At 50.3% G+C, this 19,809-nt stretch overlaps 9 protein-coding genes across 9 annotated transcripts; 4 read left to right on the plus strand and 5 right to left on the minus strand.

The window, feature by feature from the left end:
* Window positions 1-835: 835 nt before the first annotated feature.
* Window positions 836-1,998, plus strand: N7515_009936 (uncharacterized protein; the record flags this gene model as incomplete). The annotated part of the gene is made up of 3 exons (XM_056670679.1): window positions 836-1,090; window positions 1,162-1,469; window positions 1,524-1,998. 3 exons carry the CDS (start codon window positions 836-838, stop codon window positions 1,996-1,998), a joined length of 1,038 nt encoding a protein of 345 aa, XP_056517052.1.
* A 544-nt stretch (window positions 1,999-2,542) lies between these two features.
* N7515_009937 (uncharacterized protein) lies at window positions 2,543-3,825 on the minus strand (the record flags this gene model as incomplete). Its single annotated transcript, XM_056670680.1, has 3 exons — window positions 2,543-3,322; window positions 3,373-3,610; window positions 3,668-3,825. The coding sequence occupies 3 exons, from the start codon at window positions 3,823-3,825 to the stop codon at window positions 2,543-2,545; spliced, it is 1,176 nt and encodes a 391-aa protein (XP_056517053.1).
* Window positions 3,826-4,852: 1,027 nt separating this feature from the next.
* On the minus strand, window positions 4,853-5,679 carry N7515_009938 (uncharacterized protein; the record flags this gene model as incomplete). Its single annotated transcript, XM_056670681.1, has 2 exons — window positions 4,853-5,374; window positions 5,431-5,679. 2 exons carry the CDS (start codon window positions 5,677-5,679, stop codon window positions 4,853-4,855), a joined length of 771 nt encoding a protein of 256 aa, XP_056517054.1.
* Window positions 5,680-6,383: 704 nt separating this feature from the next.
* On the minus strand, window positions 6,384-8,016 carry nop12 (rRNA-processing protein NOP12; the record flags this gene model as incomplete). The annotated part of the gene is made up of 2 exons (XM_056670682.1): window positions 6,384-7,841; window positions 7,897-8,016. The coding sequence occupies 2 exons, from the start codon at window positions 8,014-8,016 to the stop codon at window positions 6,384-6,386; spliced, it is 1,578 nt and encodes a 525-aa protein (XP_056517055.1).
* Window positions 8,017-9,466: 1,450 nt separating this feature from the next.
* On the plus strand, window positions 9,467-12,113 carry N7515_009940 (uncharacterized protein; the record flags this gene model as incomplete). The annotated part of the gene is made up of 5 exons (XM_056670683.1): window positions 9,467-10,346; window positions 10,404-10,473; window positions 10,524-11,010; window positions 11,070-11,639; window positions 12,102-12,113. 5 exons carry the CDS (start codon window positions 9,467-9,469, stop codon window positions 12,111-12,113), a joined length of 2,019 nt encoding a protein of 672 aa, XP_056517056.1.
* Window positions 12,114-12,788: 675 nt separating this feature from the next.
* On the minus strand, window positions 12,789-14,786 carry N7515_009941 (fungal specific transcription factor domain-containing protein; the record flags this gene model as incomplete). Its single annotated transcript, XM_056670684.1, has 4 exons — window positions 14,643-14,786; window positions 13,457-14,582; window positions 13,215-13,397; window positions 12,789-13,164 (listed from the first exon to the last, which is right to left on the minus strand). Exons 1-4 carry the CDS (start codon window positions 14,764-14,766, stop codon window positions 12,789-12,791), a joined length of 1,809 nt encoding a protein of 602 aa, XP_056517057.1. The 5' UTR covers window positions 14,767-14,786.
* Window positions 14,787-15,527: 741 nt separating this feature from the next.
* Window positions 15,528-17,484, minus strand: N7515_009942 (uncharacterized protein; the record flags this gene model as incomplete). The annotated part of the gene is made up of 3 exons (XM_056670685.1): window positions 15,528-16,642; window positions 16,695-17,330; window positions 17,397-17,484. 3 exons carry the CDS (start codon window positions 17,482-17,484, stop codon window positions 15,528-15,530), a joined length of 1,839 nt encoding a protein of 612 aa, XP_056517058.1.
* A 350-nt stretch (window positions 17,485-17,834) lies between these two features.
* On the plus strand, window positions 17,835-18,306 carry N7515_009943 (2EXR domain-containing protein; the record flags this gene model as incomplete). The annotated part of the gene is made up of 2 exons (XM_056670686.1): window positions 17,835-17,953; window positions 18,042-18,306. The coding sequence occupies 2 exons, from the start codon at window positions 17,835-17,837 to the stop codon at window positions 18,304-18,306; spliced, it is 384 nt and encodes a 127-aa protein (XP_056517059.1).
* A 331-nt stretch (window positions 18,307-18,637) lies between these two features.
* Window positions 18,638-18,838, plus strand: N7515_009944 (uncharacterized protein; the record flags this gene model as incomplete). The annotated part of the gene is made up of 1 exon (XM_056670687.1): window positions 18,638-18,838. The coding sequence occupies one exon, from the start codon at window positions 18,638-18,640 to the stop codon at window positions 18,836-18,838; it is 201 nt and encodes a 66-aa protein (XP_056517060.1).
* Window positions 18,839-19,809: the final 971 nt, after the last annotated feature.

Here is a 19,809-nt window from a genome sequence, read left to right on the forward strand (position 1 = left end):
CCATGTGTTTACAGTGTCTACAGTGGAAAAAGAGATCCAGGCGAGCCGCATTACTAGGCCTATCTCCCACCAACCCTGGCATAACGACCAAACCCAACAACTGCATGCATGTCTCTACCAACGTATATACGAGACACACTGCAATCCCATAGAAAGCAGGAAAAAGGAAAATCCTCGTATCAGTGCCCAGATTTATTAATAACACCCTGATCGTCATCGAAACTCAATTCCATGCAAGGGTCTTAACTCTTGACGAACCCGATCTATGAGGGGAATAGTTCATCCTACCTCGTGTCTGCGAGAGCAAAGCTCCTAGCTTTCTGCAGGTTACTACTACTGTAACTGCGGAGAGATACTGTCGACTGGCGAATCTACAAGGGCCGAGTCTGGCTCCGATCTCTGATCTATCAGCCGATGATCTCCCTTGAGAGAATGTGATTGCCCATATGCAATAGACGCAGAATACATGCAGAAACTGGGGATGTAGTCATCCACTGCTTTTCGAAAGGATGGCCTAGCTTCATCTTTTAGGCCCTATACTCTTAGCTATTGGCTGGTTTGTGAGGACGATGACATGACAGCTCGGTTTGCAATGATCGACCCCTAACTTGCAGCAGAATCCATTGATGGGCCCGGGGATCCGAGATCAGGATGAAGTCTTTTATGCATTCGAATCTGGGCCGTCGTCACACAGCCGTTCTGCCTGATGACTTCCTATAAAAGGCGCAGCTGTACCCGCCCCCAGGTGTTGAGACTTCTCTTCTCGGTCAACTGAATCACCGAGTTCCCAGAAACCACGCCTGTTCAGTTGAATCTAGTAAGCATAGGATTCACCATGCTATCTACCAAATTCCTCTTTGCGTCGGCTGCGGCCCTCGCTGCGCTCTCCGGCCTGGCAAACGCCCAGACAAATATCACCGACCACGATTGCGCTTCCGCATCGGAGTACTCAAAATGCAACAGGAACGTCGCAGACCGATGGAGCTCTTGCGTTAGAGACTGCCGTGGCGATGGTAACTGCATTGTGGACTGTGGTTGTGACTCGCACCAGAAGTATATCAACTGTATGGCTGAGTCCTGCTGGAATCAGGTATGACTTCTTCCTATGCCCTAAACCCTTCGCATGTTCTGAACATTAGAATCTAACAACCGACTTTCCAGGTCTATTCCTGCAAATACCAGCTCTTCGTCCAGCAATACTTCGCCATCTGCCCCAGAGCCAGAGAGCCAATCCCCTTCTGGCCAGCACCGGACAATGCTCCAAACCGCTGCTCCTGCGATCTAGGAAAAGTAACCCAAACAACCCTCTCGTCCCGGAATCAGCAGATAAAATGCATGAAAGACGTCACAGACCACATCCGCGACGACATAAGCAGCATAACCGACCTCTCAAACATCGGTAACGGCCTCGACATCGCCAATCGCGCCTCAGACTGTGCCTGCTGTGGTGCAAGTGCCAGTATCTCCGCGTAAGCCTAACCCTGTAGCCCTGAAATCCACCATCTAATACTGATGAAAAACAGAGCCTGGGACATCTGCCCACACACAAAACCCACCCTCGCCGGCGCCGACATGTGGAACCTCTTCTTCCCCACCGACCTCCCAAATCTCTACACCTCCCTACCAAACTGGGCCTGGTCCTCCTGCGACGCCACGCTGCAGGAAAGCACATGCAAGAACCTTGGCTTCACAGACACAGACAAGTTCTACAAACCCGGTGATTATCCCAGCAATGGTACTTCGACGCTGTATGAGGTTGGGGGCAGAGTTACGGCGCCGCCTAGCGGGACGGTCCTTACTTGGTCGCAGGCTTCGGCTACGTATACTGTTACGGCGACGGGGTATGATAGAAAGGCGGTTGCGAGTCAGAGTGAGTATCGTGCGACGGCTACGGATGATGAGGCGTTCCCGTCGCAGACTTCGGATGGTGCGGCTGCTAGTCTGCGGGCGGGTGTTGGGGCGGTTGTTGGGGCTGTTGTGGCGGTTGTTATGTTGTGATTTTCCAATGGTTATGTTGGTCTGGAGGGAGGGTTGGGCTCATGACAATGATGGATTGTGATATGTGATATGACCTATGACGGGATGATGGATGGTGGCATTGATGATTTATGTGTTATATGCCCAGGTGATTGCTTTCGTTGTTTGGTGGAAGTAACAGTGGATAGATCCAGTGGATCCGTATCATGATCGGGAGATATAAGAGAAAGAGCTGTGCAAATGAATGTAATATACGCCATAAATGTGCAGGACTGCAGGCATAGATCAGTGTAATGGAACTACGGAGCTTATAGGTATTCGCCTAGGTACGAGATTATGCGATGAGGTTCAAGCAAACGAAGAGACAATGCCATCCAATTCATAGCTTGTAAAGTAGCTAAGTGTCAAGAGAATCCATCTGAAACCTTCCATTGAACGCCAATTACTCCCAAGGTATCAGTATCCATCAAATCCCAACCCGCTATCCCAATGCACAAAACACCAGAAGTTGTGTCTTCAATCGAATATAAAGTCCAGAGAACCGGAAGCATCAAAGGCAAGAAAATCAAGAAGTCCACGACGGAACAACCCGCTTCAAAAACTTCATAAACTTCCAAAACCCAACGGCATACTCCTCATTACCAAGCGGGTCAACAACCCTTTCCGGGAACGCAATGCCCGCCCCAAACAACCCCGGCACATCCTCGCTATTCCCAGCCTCATGGAACCTCCCACTATCATGATCAAAGCCAATAGCAAGCGGATTCCCATTCTTAAAAAGATCCGGAAGCGAGCCACGCGTAAACCCAACCGCCTGCACCAGATACTCACATCCAGGCATGTATCTCCTGTACTGACTAGCCTCAGCCTCCTTCCCACCAGCACAATCAATCTTAGTCAGAACCTGGCCCGCGCGAGAAGTACGCAGCTTATCATCCTCCAGCTCCGAGCGCGCAAAGTCAGCTGCTAGACCCTTGAGACCGGTGTTGTCGCGCAGCACCCAGCCGTCCTTGTACTCCGCGTAGCGGAGGGCGTGACGGGTGAACCATCTGATGCGGAGCAAGGGGTGGGAAGTCTGGGCTAGCGTGGTGAGGTTCAAGATGGCCAGGATGGCGCTGTGGGATGCGCCGACGACGGCGACTGTCACGGGCTTTTCGGCCGGCAGGGTCTTGGCAAGATCCGAGGGCTTGAGGACTAAGTCAAGGTCCAAGCGCTGGATGTCCAGTCCCGCGACTGGGATCGGGGCTGATGTGGGGAAGGAGCCCGTGCAGAGGATCAGGCGGGCGGCTTCAATCTCCAGATCTTCGGAGGAGTTCTGCTTAATGCGGATGGTCCAGTTCGAGGTCTGACGTCATTGTTAGTTTGTGAGTCAGGTTGGGTTTGCGCTGCACTTACGGTTTCGTTGAGATGGGCTGATCTGACGGAGCCGTGGCATGCGTATACATCGTCCATCTTCATTAGACCTTCGGTCAGGCTGCGGACCATGTCTGCTGCGTAGCCGAGTTGGCAGGTTGACTCTTGGTCTAGCTTGGCCAATGCGGAGAATGCATTTGGGGCCTTTGTGTTGTTGATCACTTTCTGGAAAGGCTGTGTTGCCGTTGCGAACGCTTGGAACAGTGAAACCTTGGTGTTACTGGAGGATAGCCCGTTAGTATACTCCGTGTTTACGTGCCAGGAAGCCTAGACGCACCTAGGGACCTCGCGGTACTTGCTGTGGACCCGTCCAGCCTCGAAAGAAGGATCAATCCAAGCGATTGTGCCGAGCTGGCGCTCTAGCAGGTTGCCCATAACAGCCACTCCGGCCGGGCCAGCTCCCACGACGACAGCTGCGCATTTCCGAGTAGCCATGTTGTGGGGATCGGGATTGGGAGATAAGAAATGTGGGTAAGATGAGTGTCGGTGAGAGTAGAGTGAGAGAAGATCGTCAATTCGGAGTTCATTCAAATAACTATGATAAAGCAGATATATCGCAAATATATCCCGCGGGGGGCCAGGTCGGGGATATTTAAAACATTCAGTAGGTTAGGATTCAGGAAGTGGAAGGGACCCCTGGGTCAGGAACACATCATCGCCGATAGGAATGCTTGGTAGCCCCCAAGTATCGCGAGAATCTTCATGCAGATAACGCAACCAGCGTCCAGTCAAGGCCTCGCTATGAGCGGTACATTATTCTCATCCGTCGCGTCCATAACCGCATGACACATTTGTCTCTCGGACGAGATGGGTCGGCGTTCTATCGAGCGGCACTAGCCAATCCGTGATCCACAGGGTGGAGATGGGGCCTGAAGCGTAGGGCGCACTTGGCGGTCTGGGGGGCCTGAGAGTTCTGCCAAACGGCGACTCAATCGGCGACTCATTTTCGGGTGCGGTCAATCGGCGACTCGGCCCCACTGTGCGCTTCGCGTCGGCTTGTGTTTGCGTTAGTAGGAGAAGATGGTACTTCTCGTTCCAGGGGAAACACCATCTTTCACGGTGAGAGACTAGAACGAAGCAACGCCATGTGGGACTGGAAATGGCTTATCACACATCTGAGAAGGAATTGATTTAAGAGCGCAGCTCGAGGAACCCAACGGCTTTATATTGTTCTCTTTTGGCGTCGGTCGGGTAGGCTTGGCGGAATGGCGTGATCGATTATGAGCTTCCGGGCCCCAATCAGCGTTTGGCAAGTATATACAGGGACTTGTATACATCCTACATGGATGTAGTCCAGAGCTGCTTTCGTGATTCGATGTGCGAACTCAGAAGGGAAGTATCGATTATCATTGATTCATTTGAGCTCAGCTTCTTTAGTGGCCAGCCGCTGGGCAAGCTTCCCATCTACATGACTGCGTGGTCCTCGATTACCATCTATGGCCCTATACAGCCCAGTAGATTCTCACGCTCGCTCGTTTGACATGGTTTGTCCATCCAGGAAACCTCGCCCGGGCCCAAAGAGCAATCGAATCGCCAACCTCCAACTCGCGCACCCCCGCCCATCGAGGGTCAAACGCCCACGACCCTGATTCCTCTCAATCTCAAGAGCCTCAGTGGAGTCTGCGTCCATGTCGTCCCGATAGTCCCACACAATTGTATTGTGCTGCGTCTCACCTACATGCGCTCCATTGACCTGCAGTTTATTTGAACGTGGTAGTAGGAGCGCATCTGCCTCGGTGTAGTGCTTTCGAACTTGACCTTGCTCATTATTCAGGATCTCTTGTTCAACCCCGTCGACATACATGTTTCGCGTATGAGCGCCGTGGATGACTTCTGTGTCGAACCAGGTCCACGAGAACTCATACATGTTCTCGCGGGATCTCCCGCCGCCCTGGTCGTGGGAGGATAGTTCGAAGACTATCTTGCGGCAAGGGTGGGCGCCTCGATGAGGTAGGGGGGTAGGACTTGGGTTGTGCTCTAGATCCTAAAGAAAAAGATCAGCGTGGACTCATCAACTGAGTTTGAGACGGGCAGATATACATTTCGATCGTAGCAAAGTGGGACTGTTTTGAGCAGAACTTGATCACGGTCCTTCTGAATGACTCGCGGTTCACGTAGTGTATGCTCTATTGAAGGCCAATATTCCGCATCATCGATTATCATATCGATGAGTTCCTCGGGCATGCGTTCTGATTGCAAGAGATATCGGACTTTAAGCACATCAGATAAGCTCGGATTGAAGACTTGAGACCCTGGCTCTGGGGTACTCTCTGTTGGTATATCAGACATTGAGTGGTTCGGATCTGCAGATCGCGGTTGATGGTGTCTCCCTCGACGAAGGCCGAAAGGCAACATAATGGCAGGTGATGTATAAGGATCTAGATCTTAATTTGAATTTGAAAGGTGAGTCAAGGTTTGGTGCCACCTAGGACTGTGTGTGGCGTTAGACCTCGAAGGTGAAGCGGATACTGTTGCCTTCAGGTCAAACACGAGGCCGCCGCGTTCAAGGTCGCGTCGTAAGATCACGAGAATTTATGAAAATGGGAATAGCGAGCATATAAAAACTAAGAAAGTGCTCCAATGAATTCCTTTCTGTATGACCCGAGTTAGCTCAGGTCTTTGTTGACGAACACCTAACCATCTCCTACCTGAAAGGCCTTCTTTGAGCAGTTCACTTTGACCTTCTGATCACTTATTGAGTAGGATGAGACGTAAGTAGTAAATAATAAATGAAACAAGAGAGAAGGGTGTGGTGACCCGTGACCGTCTCTGGTAAACTGTTGACTTGTTGACAATGACGTCAAGATCAGCCAGAGCATGTACCTACTGTGTTACATCGTAGACGGCGCCAGTCTCAACATCCACAGTAGAGTACGCATATAACGAGTAATATAGATGCTAAACCATGACTGGTCTCGAACTTTGTGATCTTTATTCACTATATTCAAATGCCCATCCTAACGCCGTAAAAGACACAACATGGCTGATTCATTTTAACCCTTACGACCATACGTAGCTTTGTATGCTGCAGCCCGCTTGCTGCTCCTGCTTTCTCGCTTGGCCTTAGAACCACGGCTCTTCTGCTTCAGCTTGATAGACGATGATCCTTCGGTCGCACGGTGACCTTCAAACACAAACGAGTTGCCGGCAATAGTACTGTTTGCCTCGGCCTTGACCTTAGCAGCACCAGCTCGTCCAAGTAGCCTGGTGGCACGTCCCTGCATCGTCTTCTGTGCCTCATCCACACGGGAGCGCTTGGCATCGGGAGCGGAGGACTCCTTCTTTTTGATGACCTTGCGGGCACGGTGGACACGCAATTTGCGGGGAAGCATAGGAGGGAAGTTCTTCCCGTTGAGGGGGAGCGCCTGCTCCACGCCATTGCCATCGTAGAACTGGACGTAGGCGAACCCTTTACCAACACGAGTGGTGCTGTCACGGATCACGCGCACGAACTCGACACTTTGCTTAGGGTTCTTCTTGTCCTTGCCGCCGGTGTGGGCATTGAAGATGCGCCACAGACCCTCTTCGATATCAGCTGGTGCGCGAGCCTTCTTCTTCTTGCCGGTTTTCTCATCTTCTTCGGGCGTCTCGCTATCAATGAAAGACAGGTTGCCCACAAACACACAACGCTTGTGGTCGATTTCTGCGGGATGAGCGAGACTATCGACTCGCAAATGGCGGTCCAAAACCATAGTGCCGTTCAAGGCAGAGGGAGCCTTGCGGGCAGCTTGAGCAGTGGTGTACACAGCATATGCGTTGGTGCTGGGTGTGGTTTCGTCAAGCACCTCGCGCTTGGCGAAGGAAGCACGCTTGGGGATACCACCACCGCTGGCAAATGCAACAGAACGGAAACGTATCGACTCAACCTTGTGCGGGCCGGTGGATTCAGGCAGCGTGGAGCAGAAAGAGGCCAGATGCCTGAGGAGGGTCTTCTTGGCGGTCTTAGACTTGATGGCCTCAGTGGAGACATTACCCAGGAAGACCGTGCGGGAGGACTTCTCAAGCTCATCTGCTTTGGCAGTACCAGCCACACTCTCGTGCACCGGGGCGGGAGCGGTCTCTTCGTCGTCGCTGCCTTCTGATGCCGATTCTTTGTCGGAGGCTTCTTCGTTTTCGCTGCCTTCTTTCTCGGTCTCTTTTTCGGTCTGCTTTAGGCGCTTCGCTTGCTCGGACTTCCTCTTTTCCGCGTCCTTTTCCTCCTCCTTTGCAATGCGACGCATATATGTCTCCTCAACATCTTCGCCAGCATTTCCACGCTTGCGTTTCCGATTTTGTGGTTCCATGGGTTTTTCTTCCGCTTCTACAGCCTCCGAATCGCTCGCATCGACATCCTCCATTTCCTCATCGTCTAGTTCGGAGAGTTCCTCATCGTCGGCAGCATCGTCTTCGCTCTTCTTTGCCCTTGCGACGGGCTCGACATACTTGATCACAGGGGTTTGCACAGGACCAGCCTAGCAATTGTCAGTTCGAGTTTCATGGATTGTACATTGAGAACGATAGACATACACTTTTCGCGAAAAGCGAGGACAGCGTTGGATCCAAAGTTGCACCGCCGAAGGGTAGGGTGCCAGCGGGCGTGCTGGACTTCTCCTCAGTCTTAGATGAGGATTTTGATTTTTTACCCATTTTGAAAAGAATGTGTTTGGTCTGCGTTGGTAGACCAAAAGTAGATGATCAAGTCGTCGGTTTCGTTGCGATTGACATTCCCCCGATGATAGCTCCGACTTTTTTTTTTCTTTAGTCTCTGCTTATCGGGTCTTGGCGCGGAAAGCCGCTTATCACATGACTATGTTGCAGGCGGTTGATCGACTCTTACATTGATGTTCCTACATGTATATTGTATGCTTTAGGTAGCTGATCGAGGTGCATAAAGATCTTCTTTGCAGGCGTATCATCTTGATTACGCGTTTTGACTTGAGTATCGCCTCGTCTTTAGCAATCAAGTGCCTGAAGTTATTGCTTGTGATTTCAAGGTTGTCCGGACTGTAGGCTCTGAGTCATGTTGCGACCAAGGAAAGCGATACTTCGGTCCCTGGTCTCTTTTACTCTGATCTAAGGGATTCAAAGTTCAAGTCTCATTCCAATAGGCTGTTATTCTGCATACAAAGTCAATATCCTCGCTTTCCGGCTACGTCAGATACAACCTCACGTGACTGGGGCTTTTCTTCGAGCGGTGAGGCTTGCCCTCGCCGGAACGCAACGCGGCAGAATCGACGGTCACTCGCTTCTGTTGCTGCACCCCATCATAGCGATCTGCTGCTTTTGTCTACTGAAACCCCCTCTTTGGCGTGTTCTTTCCAACCTTGATCATTGGTCGATTTTGGTCACAGTCCCTGACCTCCTTCATGCCGCCAACCCCCCTGCGACTCGGTACTCTCGTCTTAACCGCTTGCTAGCCAACCTCCCCTCGCTCTCCAGAGTCGGTCTACGCAAGATTCGTCGGACCGAAAGCTCCACGAGCTACAGTCTCGGTGACACGCGTGGGTCTGAATTCAAGTCATAATTTGCGTTCTAGAGACGCGGTGGTTCTGAGAACCTTGCTCGGTCGCGAGCAGCTGTGCTCATTACCAGCGTTGCTCCCGGCGCATTGTCGAATCGGTACGTCGCTTGTGGTTTTTTACATCCATCTCTGGGGTTATCTGGCCCTTTTGTCAAAGAGACGATATATCTATGTCTTCTGGAACCCGTGTAGCTAGAATATTTGCTTTGCGCGACCTCTAGCCCTCCCTGGGCCATTGTTACTGACTTGGGGGCGCTCGATGATCAATCTCCGCACCACCGCCTTCTGGAGGCGCTGACCTGTCTCGCGCACCCACCACCCACTTTTTGCCCACCATATCTTATCTCGCACTGTTTTTGCTGAGTTGACATGGCAATTGAGCTAATACGATTCGTGATTTTGCTAGAATTACGAACGAAGCACACATTTCCCCAACCGGTCCTTTTTCCTCCCTCTCCTCACAACTGCGGCGAACCCCAACCTCGCTGCGGACAAACAAAGCATTCAATACCTCCTGGAATTCTTCCTCCACAGTCTTGTTGGAACGCGCCAGCTTTATAAGCTGCAGGATTGTCGATGGAGGTGGCCGATAGCAGAGAACAAGCCTCCGTTGGTCCCTCAACGGGGGCAGAGCCAAGACTTCCAAATGGCGAGCGAAACCCCTTTCTGGATGACCCGCTCATGGACGACGATGGACGCTCAAGTAGCTTGAGTGAGATCGACGACGTTTCGGACAATGAGCCTTCTGACTTTGAAGATCCCATCAAATCGGATAAGCTCGAGAACGATTCGGAAGCGGAAACGGAGCGCATTGAGGATTCTCCCCACAACATTCGGAAACGAGACATTGTTTTAAGTGCCGCAAGTGCCGGCCCAAGTCCCAGCAAGCTTCATCAATCCACGACACTCGAGGATGTCGATGATGAAGAACTTGTGGCGGACGACTCACCGAGCAAACCGCGACGTTCTTCGAAGAACAATGGCTTGACCGACGATATCCCAGACCTCGGTGGCCACGGCGACTCCGAGTTTTCAGAGAGCATCGGCAACAAACGAAAACGCGTCGAAGGCGGTGATGAAACCGGCACCGAGTTGGGCGACGAAGAACCCTTGAAGAAACGTCGGAGCTCCATCAAGAGTGACTTGTTAAGTGACCCGATGGACGATGATATCCCTCTTTCGCCGGAGCCGCTCGACAATTCTCACGATGTCAACGAAGATGGTACACTGGTTGACGATGTTCCTGAGTCGGACCTGCCAGCCCCGCCTTCGAAGAGCAAAAAGGGCAAAAAGGGTAAGCGGAAAGGAAAGAGAGACCAAGATGCCGATGGGGAGGCAGATCCCGGCATCGAAGGCACGTTAGAAGATGTCGCTGATGAGATTGTTGGAGAAGACGAGGAGCCCGCAGAACGAGATGAGCCTGATGGCCCCGAGGCAGTTCTTCGAGCTGAAGAGTGTAAGTTTCCCCTTTCAGAAACCTCTGGTGCGCTACAAATACTCATACCTCTTACAGCTGTGAAAAAGATGTCTGCTATGGATTCACTGGCGACATTGGAAAAAGAGTTTGCAACGTTACGTGACAAGTAAGAGTTTTTGTCCCATTTCTGAACTGCTCGGTTGCTCACCGTCCCAGGATTTATGACGAACGTATATCCAAACTCAATCGCGAGTTGGAGATGCTTACCGGGCCGAACCCAACACATCCCGAGTATTTGCGCCAGATTGAGTGTGTGCAACGTCACTGCGCCTCTAAGGTCGAATACGAGGACAACTTGTACCGATACCGCATGAAGTCACTCATGCACAAGGCCCTGGCCGAGCGAGCGCAGGCACACAGCACTTACTTCCAGCGAATTCGTGACGCACGCGAACGGCATTCGAGTGCAATCAGCAAGCAGTTTTATGCCATTCAACACGATCGCTTCAAGACAGATGAGCTCAGTCCACATCATATCATTCCATTCCCCACTCGTCGCTCGCAGCAAATCGCACATCAGGCTGCATACAACCAAGAGGTTTCCATTATGGCTGGTGTGGCCAAGTATGTCGGTTTCCCTGCTGCTCCGTCCTTGATGGGCGCACGTCCGAACGAACTCGATGATGATCTCGAGAAGATGGGGGTAAGTTGCTTCATCCTCTTTTTTAGCAAGTTTGGCCTCTTGCTGACAGTAGCGCATAGATCCCCAATGAATCACGGGCTTCGGCACCGCGGCATTCATCGGCGGTCCCACCGCGGCCTATCGTGTCTACCATGTCTTCCAATGTCTTCCGTACGGCAGAAGAAGCGTTCCTCGAACAGACTCCTTGGGCCAACCCACAACACCCTATTCATCAGCAGCAACAACAACATCACCATCAGCCTCCACAGCAATATCGGCCGCAAGATCGCACACTTGAGCATCCGCAACCCTCATCATATACCACACCAGCTGCTCAAAAGAGGATGGTGGATATTCATGCTCCCAATGGCTCGGCATCCACTATTCCTGAGAATGCCTCGGCTGCCAACTCATCGGCCAACAACACCCCTTACGGCATGGAGCATGAGCCAAGGCATCAGACCCAAGGAACCTTCCACAATCCCGACTATGATGCAGACCATCGCAAATCAGGGTTCCGGTCCTTAAGCTCATCCCCGTTGGATGTGCGGAAATCACAGCCACATCTCTCTCATGCCCTCGAGCACCGCTCTACTGTCACCGACCCCCCTCTCACAATCATGTCTTCTCTCCTCCTCCCGCGCGGCATGGTTTGTTCCAGCCTTCGGCAGCTCTTCCACAGGAAAATTCGCCATCCCTCCCATCGAATCCTGTGGATTCGGTACATTACCGCGCTCACCAATCTGCAATTTCAACAGGGTCTGGTACAAATCACATGCCAAATCGTTAATCGATTTCACCAGATCATGTACTTGAAATGTTTGCGGATACTTCCTTTAATACCCCAAGTCTTATACACCTTATTTCGTGTATCTTGTTACAATTCTCTTCTCCCGTGACAAATTTGATTCTTTACACTCCCCGCCCTTGTCACAGACTCACAGAGCAAATGTTTCTTGATATCACCTTTATGTACACCTTAGGAGGAAGATCCCCGTGTTGCATGGATGGAATGTCGATCTGAGGTTTTTGGAGTTTTAAGAGCGTTCACATATGGGATACTCCTGTTCTCATTACTTCTCACTTCAGAATTAACGTTTTCATTTGAATAGGACGGAATATAATTCGAACTGCTATGGCTCTATCGTATCATAAGGTTCCAATATGTTATGGATTTGTGCCTCCCGTCAAGGATGATGTTTTATATAGATCGCAGTTCCTTTTCGCATTCCCATCGCTCTAGTGTATCCTTCGTCTTTTTGCAGACGACACCTGAGAAAGGAGGTAGATCAGAAGTTGGTCGTCCTGATAATCTTGAAACAACTTGAACATCGATGGGGCTGAACCATGGCACCAAACCGAGCCCTTGGCTTCCATCTACGGAGGCCGATTATTCCGTCGCTAGGTGGAGCTTATCTGATTCTTTACTCTGCTTGGCGTGGAGGTCTCTGAGCCTCGGTCTGTTCTTGGCATAGTCTCTCATTCTATGATATCTGGTATCCCTCCAGTGAAGTTGTGCTTCTTAATATCTTACAGGTTACCCGTCATTCGACTCCCTGTGCCTGGAGGTCGTGGGAACAATCCTCTCTCATGATGGAATCATTAGTAAAGGATTCTTTCACTGTTGTGAAGAGCCCGAGGTTGGTGAGGAATTAATTGAAGTGTTCAAGACTGAAAGGGATCCAATCGTATTCATAACTGCGCCTTCTGGTTTGCGGGTGGTATTACTGTAGTTTGAATGCAAGGAACTGCCCTCTTTTTCGTAAAGTATACCTATGACTCGCGAAGCAGGTATGTGCCTATGTTTGCGTACTGAAAAGTGACTCCCAGAAGTTGAAGATTGACTCCGACTCCTCATCCATTAGTGCATCAATAGCATTTTCGCCTATTGTGATTCCTGCTACGGAATCATCCGCCGAGGCATCCTGCGGTGGAGAGGATTCCTGTATAGCAGGCCCGGGAATAGTCGATTGGGCCACATAGTTTGGGAAAATGTGACGCATAGCTTCAAGGAAGATACCTCGAAAGACCGAAGAAGAGGGGTGAGTGTGTTGCATTTGTTCCAGGACTATCATGCACAGCTCTAGTTTGATGAGCCCTAGATGTCGGGAAAGGGGATCGGTAGATTTGCAGTTGAGGAGGTGGACGTGCATTGCTGGGACTAAAAGAGGTGGCCTAGATAGATTGTTAGGCAAGGCATCGTAGAAATTGAGGTAGAAACGCACGTCATTGGGCCTGAAAATCCTAGCAGTCTCTCACGTACTAGAATGTCCAGAACGGCATTTGTCTGTAGTGCGGCCATCTCGATCTGGTTGCGAACATGAGCTTGCCATTGGCTTCGATAGGATTCAGGTATCCCTTCCGGTGATTTTGTGATGAAGGGGCGGTAAAAGGTAATAAGAAAGGCTCTTTCGATCGTCAGTATAAGAAACAAGATGTCAAATAGGTATGTGAGTTTGACGCTTACTGGTAATGAAGCTGTAAGTGATATAGATAGAAGGTTGCAAGCGGACTATGTGCCACTACTTTGGTCTCCGGCAGTCGAAAGCGCACGATCTCTTTCTCAAGCCCTTCAACCTGCCGGAAAGATGAGGAAGGCCCAAATGGTTGATAGCTCAAGGTGAGAGTATCTCCCAAAAGCCTGGTGAGCTCGACCATTGTCACCCAATATTCTGCCAGCTGCGACAGGTCCTCCGGGATATATGACGCCGAAATGGATTCAGGTAATGCAGAAAACTCACTCAACATGTCGTCTGCTGATGGCATCGCAGTATTGCAGTCATTTTTGTTGATTCTTAACGGACGCCCCATTGTGAGACTTAGCCATCGGTCTCTATAGAAACAGATCCACCAAAGACGTCGCCAAAGACACTGTTGTTGTACTGGTATAGGTGAAGTAGCGCATACTGCAGCAGAGCAACGATGCAGACCCATTGATTGGGAAGTGCTAATGGCAACACCGAGCCATAACCATGGTTGTGTGTAAGTACCGGCTTCTGAGGAGTAGAATCCCAGTAGGAGTGCCGATTGTAGGAGAACAGTTTGGTCTCTTTCACCACCATTATGGTGCAAGCACTGAAAGGGGCCATTAGATTGACTCTGACAAAGATATAAGTTGAATGTCGAAAAGCAAACCTTTGCACGGGAGTACATAGAGTCTCTCATCTCTTTCCTGGATGTATAGCCCTCTGTCCTCCAAACCTCGGCCGAAACATGCTGTATATTATTGTTAGCCAAATTGAAGCTTCGCATGGCGAGAAGTAAACCGTTACTACTTGCATTCGCTGCAACATAGAAAATGCTCCACAGAAGTAGTAGATTGCATTGTTGGCTGCCTTCATTGGCGTGGAGATATGGAAGTGTAGTAGCGTCGATCACTGGCACAATAGGATGCACGTGGTGGAAGTACGCACGCAGGAGTGCGTCCCAAGTTTCCCTTTTGGGCATGCTGAAGACTCCCTTATAATGTAAGTATTGTCTATCCTCGGGAGATAAAGAGACAGATGTCTTGGAAGCGAGGAGAATGTGCCTTCGGAGAGGCTGTTGTGAAGGCGAGCATATATCAAACACAGCTCCGAACCCTGGTGAATCACCTGTACATAACCTTGCATTAACCTCAAGCACCATGCATAGTGCACACTGCGACTACTTACCAGTATAGAAGGGCGCTTGGCCAACTCTGTTACTTTTACCGAGAACTTTGGTTGCAATTTCAACACCTGTCTGCTCCTCGTCTTGACGCTGGGAATGATCCGGCGGGCTGGAGACACTTCTCATGCCAACCACCTCAGCACGATCTATACGCGAGGTGGATGTATTTGCAAACGCATCAAGTGGAACCGAGGATTGAGGTATCAGCTCATTAGCAGTGGTATGGGCCGGGCTATTGATAGCTGACGAAGTTCGACGTGTATGCCTCTCACGTATGCTGTCTTGATGAGTAAAATTTCATCGATACTGATTATTGATTGCTCACGTCTGTGTTTTGTTCGGCGGGAGGTTACATTCTCTGCGATCCTGCGTGCATCCTATGCATGGTATACCGGTCAGCGTCACGCTACAGCGGACTTTACGCTGCCGGCAATTTTGGCAAGCAGCAGCCGATCGATAGCGCCGTGTAGACATAACGAATCTGTAATAATCCACTGCCGAGATGGTTGGGTTGCCGAGTGGTAGCGTCAAATAGCATCTGGTCGACCTCGGGATGTTCCAAGTTCCAACAACTTCCGAGGTAGCCGGGGCTGGCACCTCTTCCTGAACCGACCGAGGCTCTTTGTGGGGAATTTCCAGGGGACCTTCCTTGTCTAGCTGGAAGGAAACAATTCTTTACTTTCGAGGAAGGCGCATGCTTAGATGAGGGAAAAAGGAAGGCGCGAGGGCAGGCAACGTACTGTCGTCGTGTGGATGCCAGAGGCCCAGAGGCGTGGCCAGTTAAAATTTAGACAATCATTCTTATGACACGTTTCACAACCTCTGAAGCACTTGATTCCTACATACTACATAGCTTAAACAAATAAACAAGAACTCGCTATCATACTTCAAGGCCATAGAAGAGCAATCCCAGAAAAGGCTCGGTTGTCGTCAGAGCGAAGCTTTTCCTTGTGGGTGCCATCAAGATCGCAGCGATAGATCGATCCGCCCAAATCAGTGAGATAGATGTGGGAATTGACGGTATCCAATTTCAGACCGATCGCCTCATTCAGATTCCTGGTGATCATCTCATACTTTCGTGAGGAGTCGGTTGGCAGAGGAAGCCCGTCTTCGCCCAACCTCATTCTGTTCAGCGAGTTGCCCCAGGGCAATTCGCCACGATCAGTCCAGTACAGCGTGCGAGAGGGTTCGTGCACATCCAAATCAATCGGTTCAGGGAGATCAGACAGAATACACTGGACATCATCCCGAGCATCAGGTGATTGACCTGTGGGGGTTACGATATTGGCGCAGAAGATTCGCCCGTGGCCACCCTTCGACGGACCCTTTTGAGTCCAGTAGAATTTACCCTGACTGGGGCTCACGGCAACGCCCACACACCATCTATAGCTAGCTTCTTCTGGGGTGGGATCTTGGCGATATCTATCAATCAGGATCTCAAGATTGGAGCCGTCAAACGCACAGCGGTAGACTCGGCACCCTTCACGGTCACAAAAATAGACAGCTTGTGCGGCGGGGTCCAGAGCCAGCTGTTTTGGCGTGTTGATGATTCCGGGAGCAACAAGGATCTTGAGATCGGTGCCGTCCACGTTGGCAGAGTAAACGGCTCCCTCCGACTTTCCTGGGACACCCATGCAAGTCCAGAACATGCGGCGGGAGGGTGAGTGCACAGCAATCCCATCGGGCAAATATTGGCCTTTCAGAATTGCTTTTGGTAGCTTACCATCTGCAGAAATCCTGATGATCTCTCCGGCTGTGGTGGTGGGAGGGGTGGCTGACAAGCCCAGATCCAGCACCAAAATTTCGGGTTCTGTTCTAGGATTGGGCTTGATGACAGTTGACTGGTCAACAGGAGGATAGAGACCACCCTTCGAGCACTTTGACCCAAGTTTACCGTGGTCGAGGTACTTGCTTTTCAAAAAGTCAACCGTTTTCTCCGGAGAGAGCCCGCGTTCATTGACGTAATGACTTTCGATAAATGCAACGGTGTCTAGACCAACATCTAGGCAAAGTCTGTCAGCAGATTCTACGAAGAAGCTGGGCGAAGAACTTACTGTCCATTGTCTGGCAGGGAAGGTTCCCTCCTTTGAGGAACAGTTCTTTCCACATAGCATCAATCTCCTCCGGCACCGAAACACCCTCGGCTAAGATGGTCAAGACTTCGCGTTTCATGGCAGCCCATAAGCGATTGAAGATGAGCCCAGTTGACTCCTTTCTTGCCACATACGGAATTATGGCAGCTTCCTTGGAGCGCTCAACCATGAAAGGGAATATCTCCTGGGCAGTGTATCCATCCGTCATCAGTTCCACAACCATACATACTGGCGGCATGTAATAGTGCATGTTCAGGATTCGTGTTTTAGTCAATTCTGAGACCTGGCTGATCATTTCGGAAGACTTGTATGAGGATGAATTGGTGGCCAGAATGCAATCATCCGGGGCAAAGGCCTCTAATTCAGCGAAAGTGGCGATCTTGAGGTCGATCTTTTCTGGAACAGCTTCAATGACAAGCCAGGCATTCTCGAGGGCTTGCTTCATGTCTTCGAAAGCCTCAAACGAGCCATGGGCTTTGTTTGCCTTTGCGGGATATGAGTCGACATTCTCCTGAATGTATGCAAGTCCATCTGCTCGCTGCTGAGCGCTGGGGTCTCGAATTCGGACATCGTAGCCGGCAGAAGCCCAGATGCATCCTAATCCCGGCATTTGTTAGCACTGATATCTATTAGACTGCATGACGCGCAAGAGGTAATTCGTACCTATTCGTCGGCCCAGAACACCTGCGCCGAGGATGGCGACTGGACGATTACGGTAGTCTCGCGGAGGTTCCCAGTTTGGTGACATCATGTGAAGCAGAATATACGAGCGTTATAAAGGGGCCTATGCTTGGTGCATCTGGTCTCCATTAGAGTGGCAGGGCAGATCCTTTTATACCCTGATGTTATGGTTATTGGTATTCCGGCCGTTCCTCGGAAGTACAACATCACATTGAGACATCGGAATCAAGATCCAATCCAATCATCCAGACAGTCGTTGATCTCGTAAAGAAGAGGACGCCGATGACTGCCTATCTTGGAGCATGCTGCATGCCTAGTCACCTAAGCACTGAAGAAAGCATATGAGGAAATGTCTGCTTCCGACGAACGATTGGAGATTCACGGTAGACTCGCGGCATTGACGGCATTGCAGACATCATAATGGCGATCTACAACCCAGTAAGAGTCTCCACCTGGCGGGTGAAGGCTTTGGTGGGGGCCAGCCACGAGGCCCACTGCCCGTGCACTTGTGGAGATGCCGAGGAAGTCTACCTCGGAAAGTATGTAGCTTGGTTTCATGTTGCGGCACTGTTTTCATGACCGCGAAAACACCTATATTTTGCCTCTCATCACTGAGTTTTCCTCTAGAGGTTACCCCCGAAGGCGATTTACTTATACAGAGATTGAAAAATCAAAAGCTGCTGGCTCGGTCCTGGTGGGAAACATGAGCTGCCTGAACAACTCAGACTTCCATCACTTTCCAAGCCTGCCTATCGAGATACGCCTGATGGTCTGGGAATATACCTGGCCACCACCTCGAGTCATCGAAGCCGTATTCTTCGAGGTGGGCTTTGACGACGATGATTACGAAGAGTTCACGATATTACGGCGGGTTCCGTATCTAAGTTTTTGAACCACCGATTTGAGTGGAGGAAACTAGAAAGCAAGCCGTTGGAAAACTGTCCTCATCCTGTGGCCCTAGGCGTGTGCCATGAGTCTCGACAGCACACGCTGAAGCATTTCCTGGCCATGGAACATTCTAAATCGGATGCGGGCTCGTTCTACTTTCGTCCACTTCATGATTTGCTTGGTTTAGTCTTGACTTCACCGACGAAAAGGAGCGCCTACAAGACTTGGTTCATTTTTATGGCGACCAACTCCTCTGTTTCCAGGTTGTCCTTGTTTGTGAAGATGATTGGGTCACTTTTTCTCCAGATGGGTATATGTCAAATTATCTTTCCCCAATGGGACCATTGGAGGAGATCCATATTCTCTACAATGATCTTGACGACGACGGTGAATTGGTAGAGCCAAAGGCAGAAGATTTATCTGTACGTGCTCAAGAGTTGAAGGATGAATATGCGGACTTGATAGGGGACATGCATGGTGGAAATGGAAAGGCAAAACGTATTCGATACCTGGACCGTTGTGAAAAATATTACTAGTCAGCGTCAAAGATCACTGGAAGACGCATTTGTTATGCAGCTGGTAGTGTTGCAAAGCCGCACCACCAGATTCAATTGCGCCACGCTTAGTTATCTGAAGGCATGCCTTCGTCAATAACAATTATTAGTTGAGGGGATCATAGGTCAGGTGCCAGGTGGCTACGCACTATCCGTGGCCGAGGTGGTCAAACCGCACTTATACGCAGTATATAACAGGTCTCCTAGTAATGTAGTGGGGAGATTCTTTCAGCATGGAATGACCGAAGAGGTTACATGAATGTTGATCACTGATGCCTTCGGATCTTGCGGCACGTAGACTTACCTTACGCGTCACAGATCAAATCCACCGCGATGTTCTCGATACCGCGGAAATCCAACAATGCCTGATCTATTGCGAATCGATAGGTGATCAATGAGAGTCCGAGGAAGTAAAATTCAAGTTCCGCGGTAGTATCGACCAATTGGAAAATCGGCAACGCCCCACAAGCCGAGGAAACGGCCCGAAGTATGAAAAGACAGGGATCGGTTTGACCGTTTGATATGGACAGTGGACATTGGACAGCTGATATAAAGGGTTACTCTCCCGTACTAGCGGGTGCAACTATCAAAATTCAAAATCACAATGCCTGCAGTGCGATTCTATCTTCTTGGAGAACCAGTGTCTTCTGCCAGGAACATTGATGTCGATCCCAGCAGCGATCTGGGTGGGCTTGATTAAGGAGTTGATAGCAGCTCATTTCGATTAATCAGTTCGATATGGTTAAGATGTTGGCGTAATTGCAGAATTTACAGAGGCCAGTCAAGATAAAGTGAATAAAACGTGATGATACACGGGCTGAATAGCTTGAAACTAGATAGATGTGCAGCATATGAGATGCTCCAAGGTTGGTGCTACTCATCCCTAACCCGTTGTTCGATATTGCGGAAAAGTGAACAAGTCGTACGTATTTTCTCATTTGCTGTCCATCGAG

This window comes from Penicillium bovifimosum (genome assembly GCF_028826915.1).
Source record: "Penicillium bovifimosum strain IBT 22155 chromosome Unknown utg000008l_segment0_segment0, whole genome shotgun sequence".
Lineage (NCBI taxonomy): Eukaryota > Fungi > Ascomycota > Eurotiomycetes > Eurotiales > Aspergillaceae > Penicillium > Penicillium bovifimosum.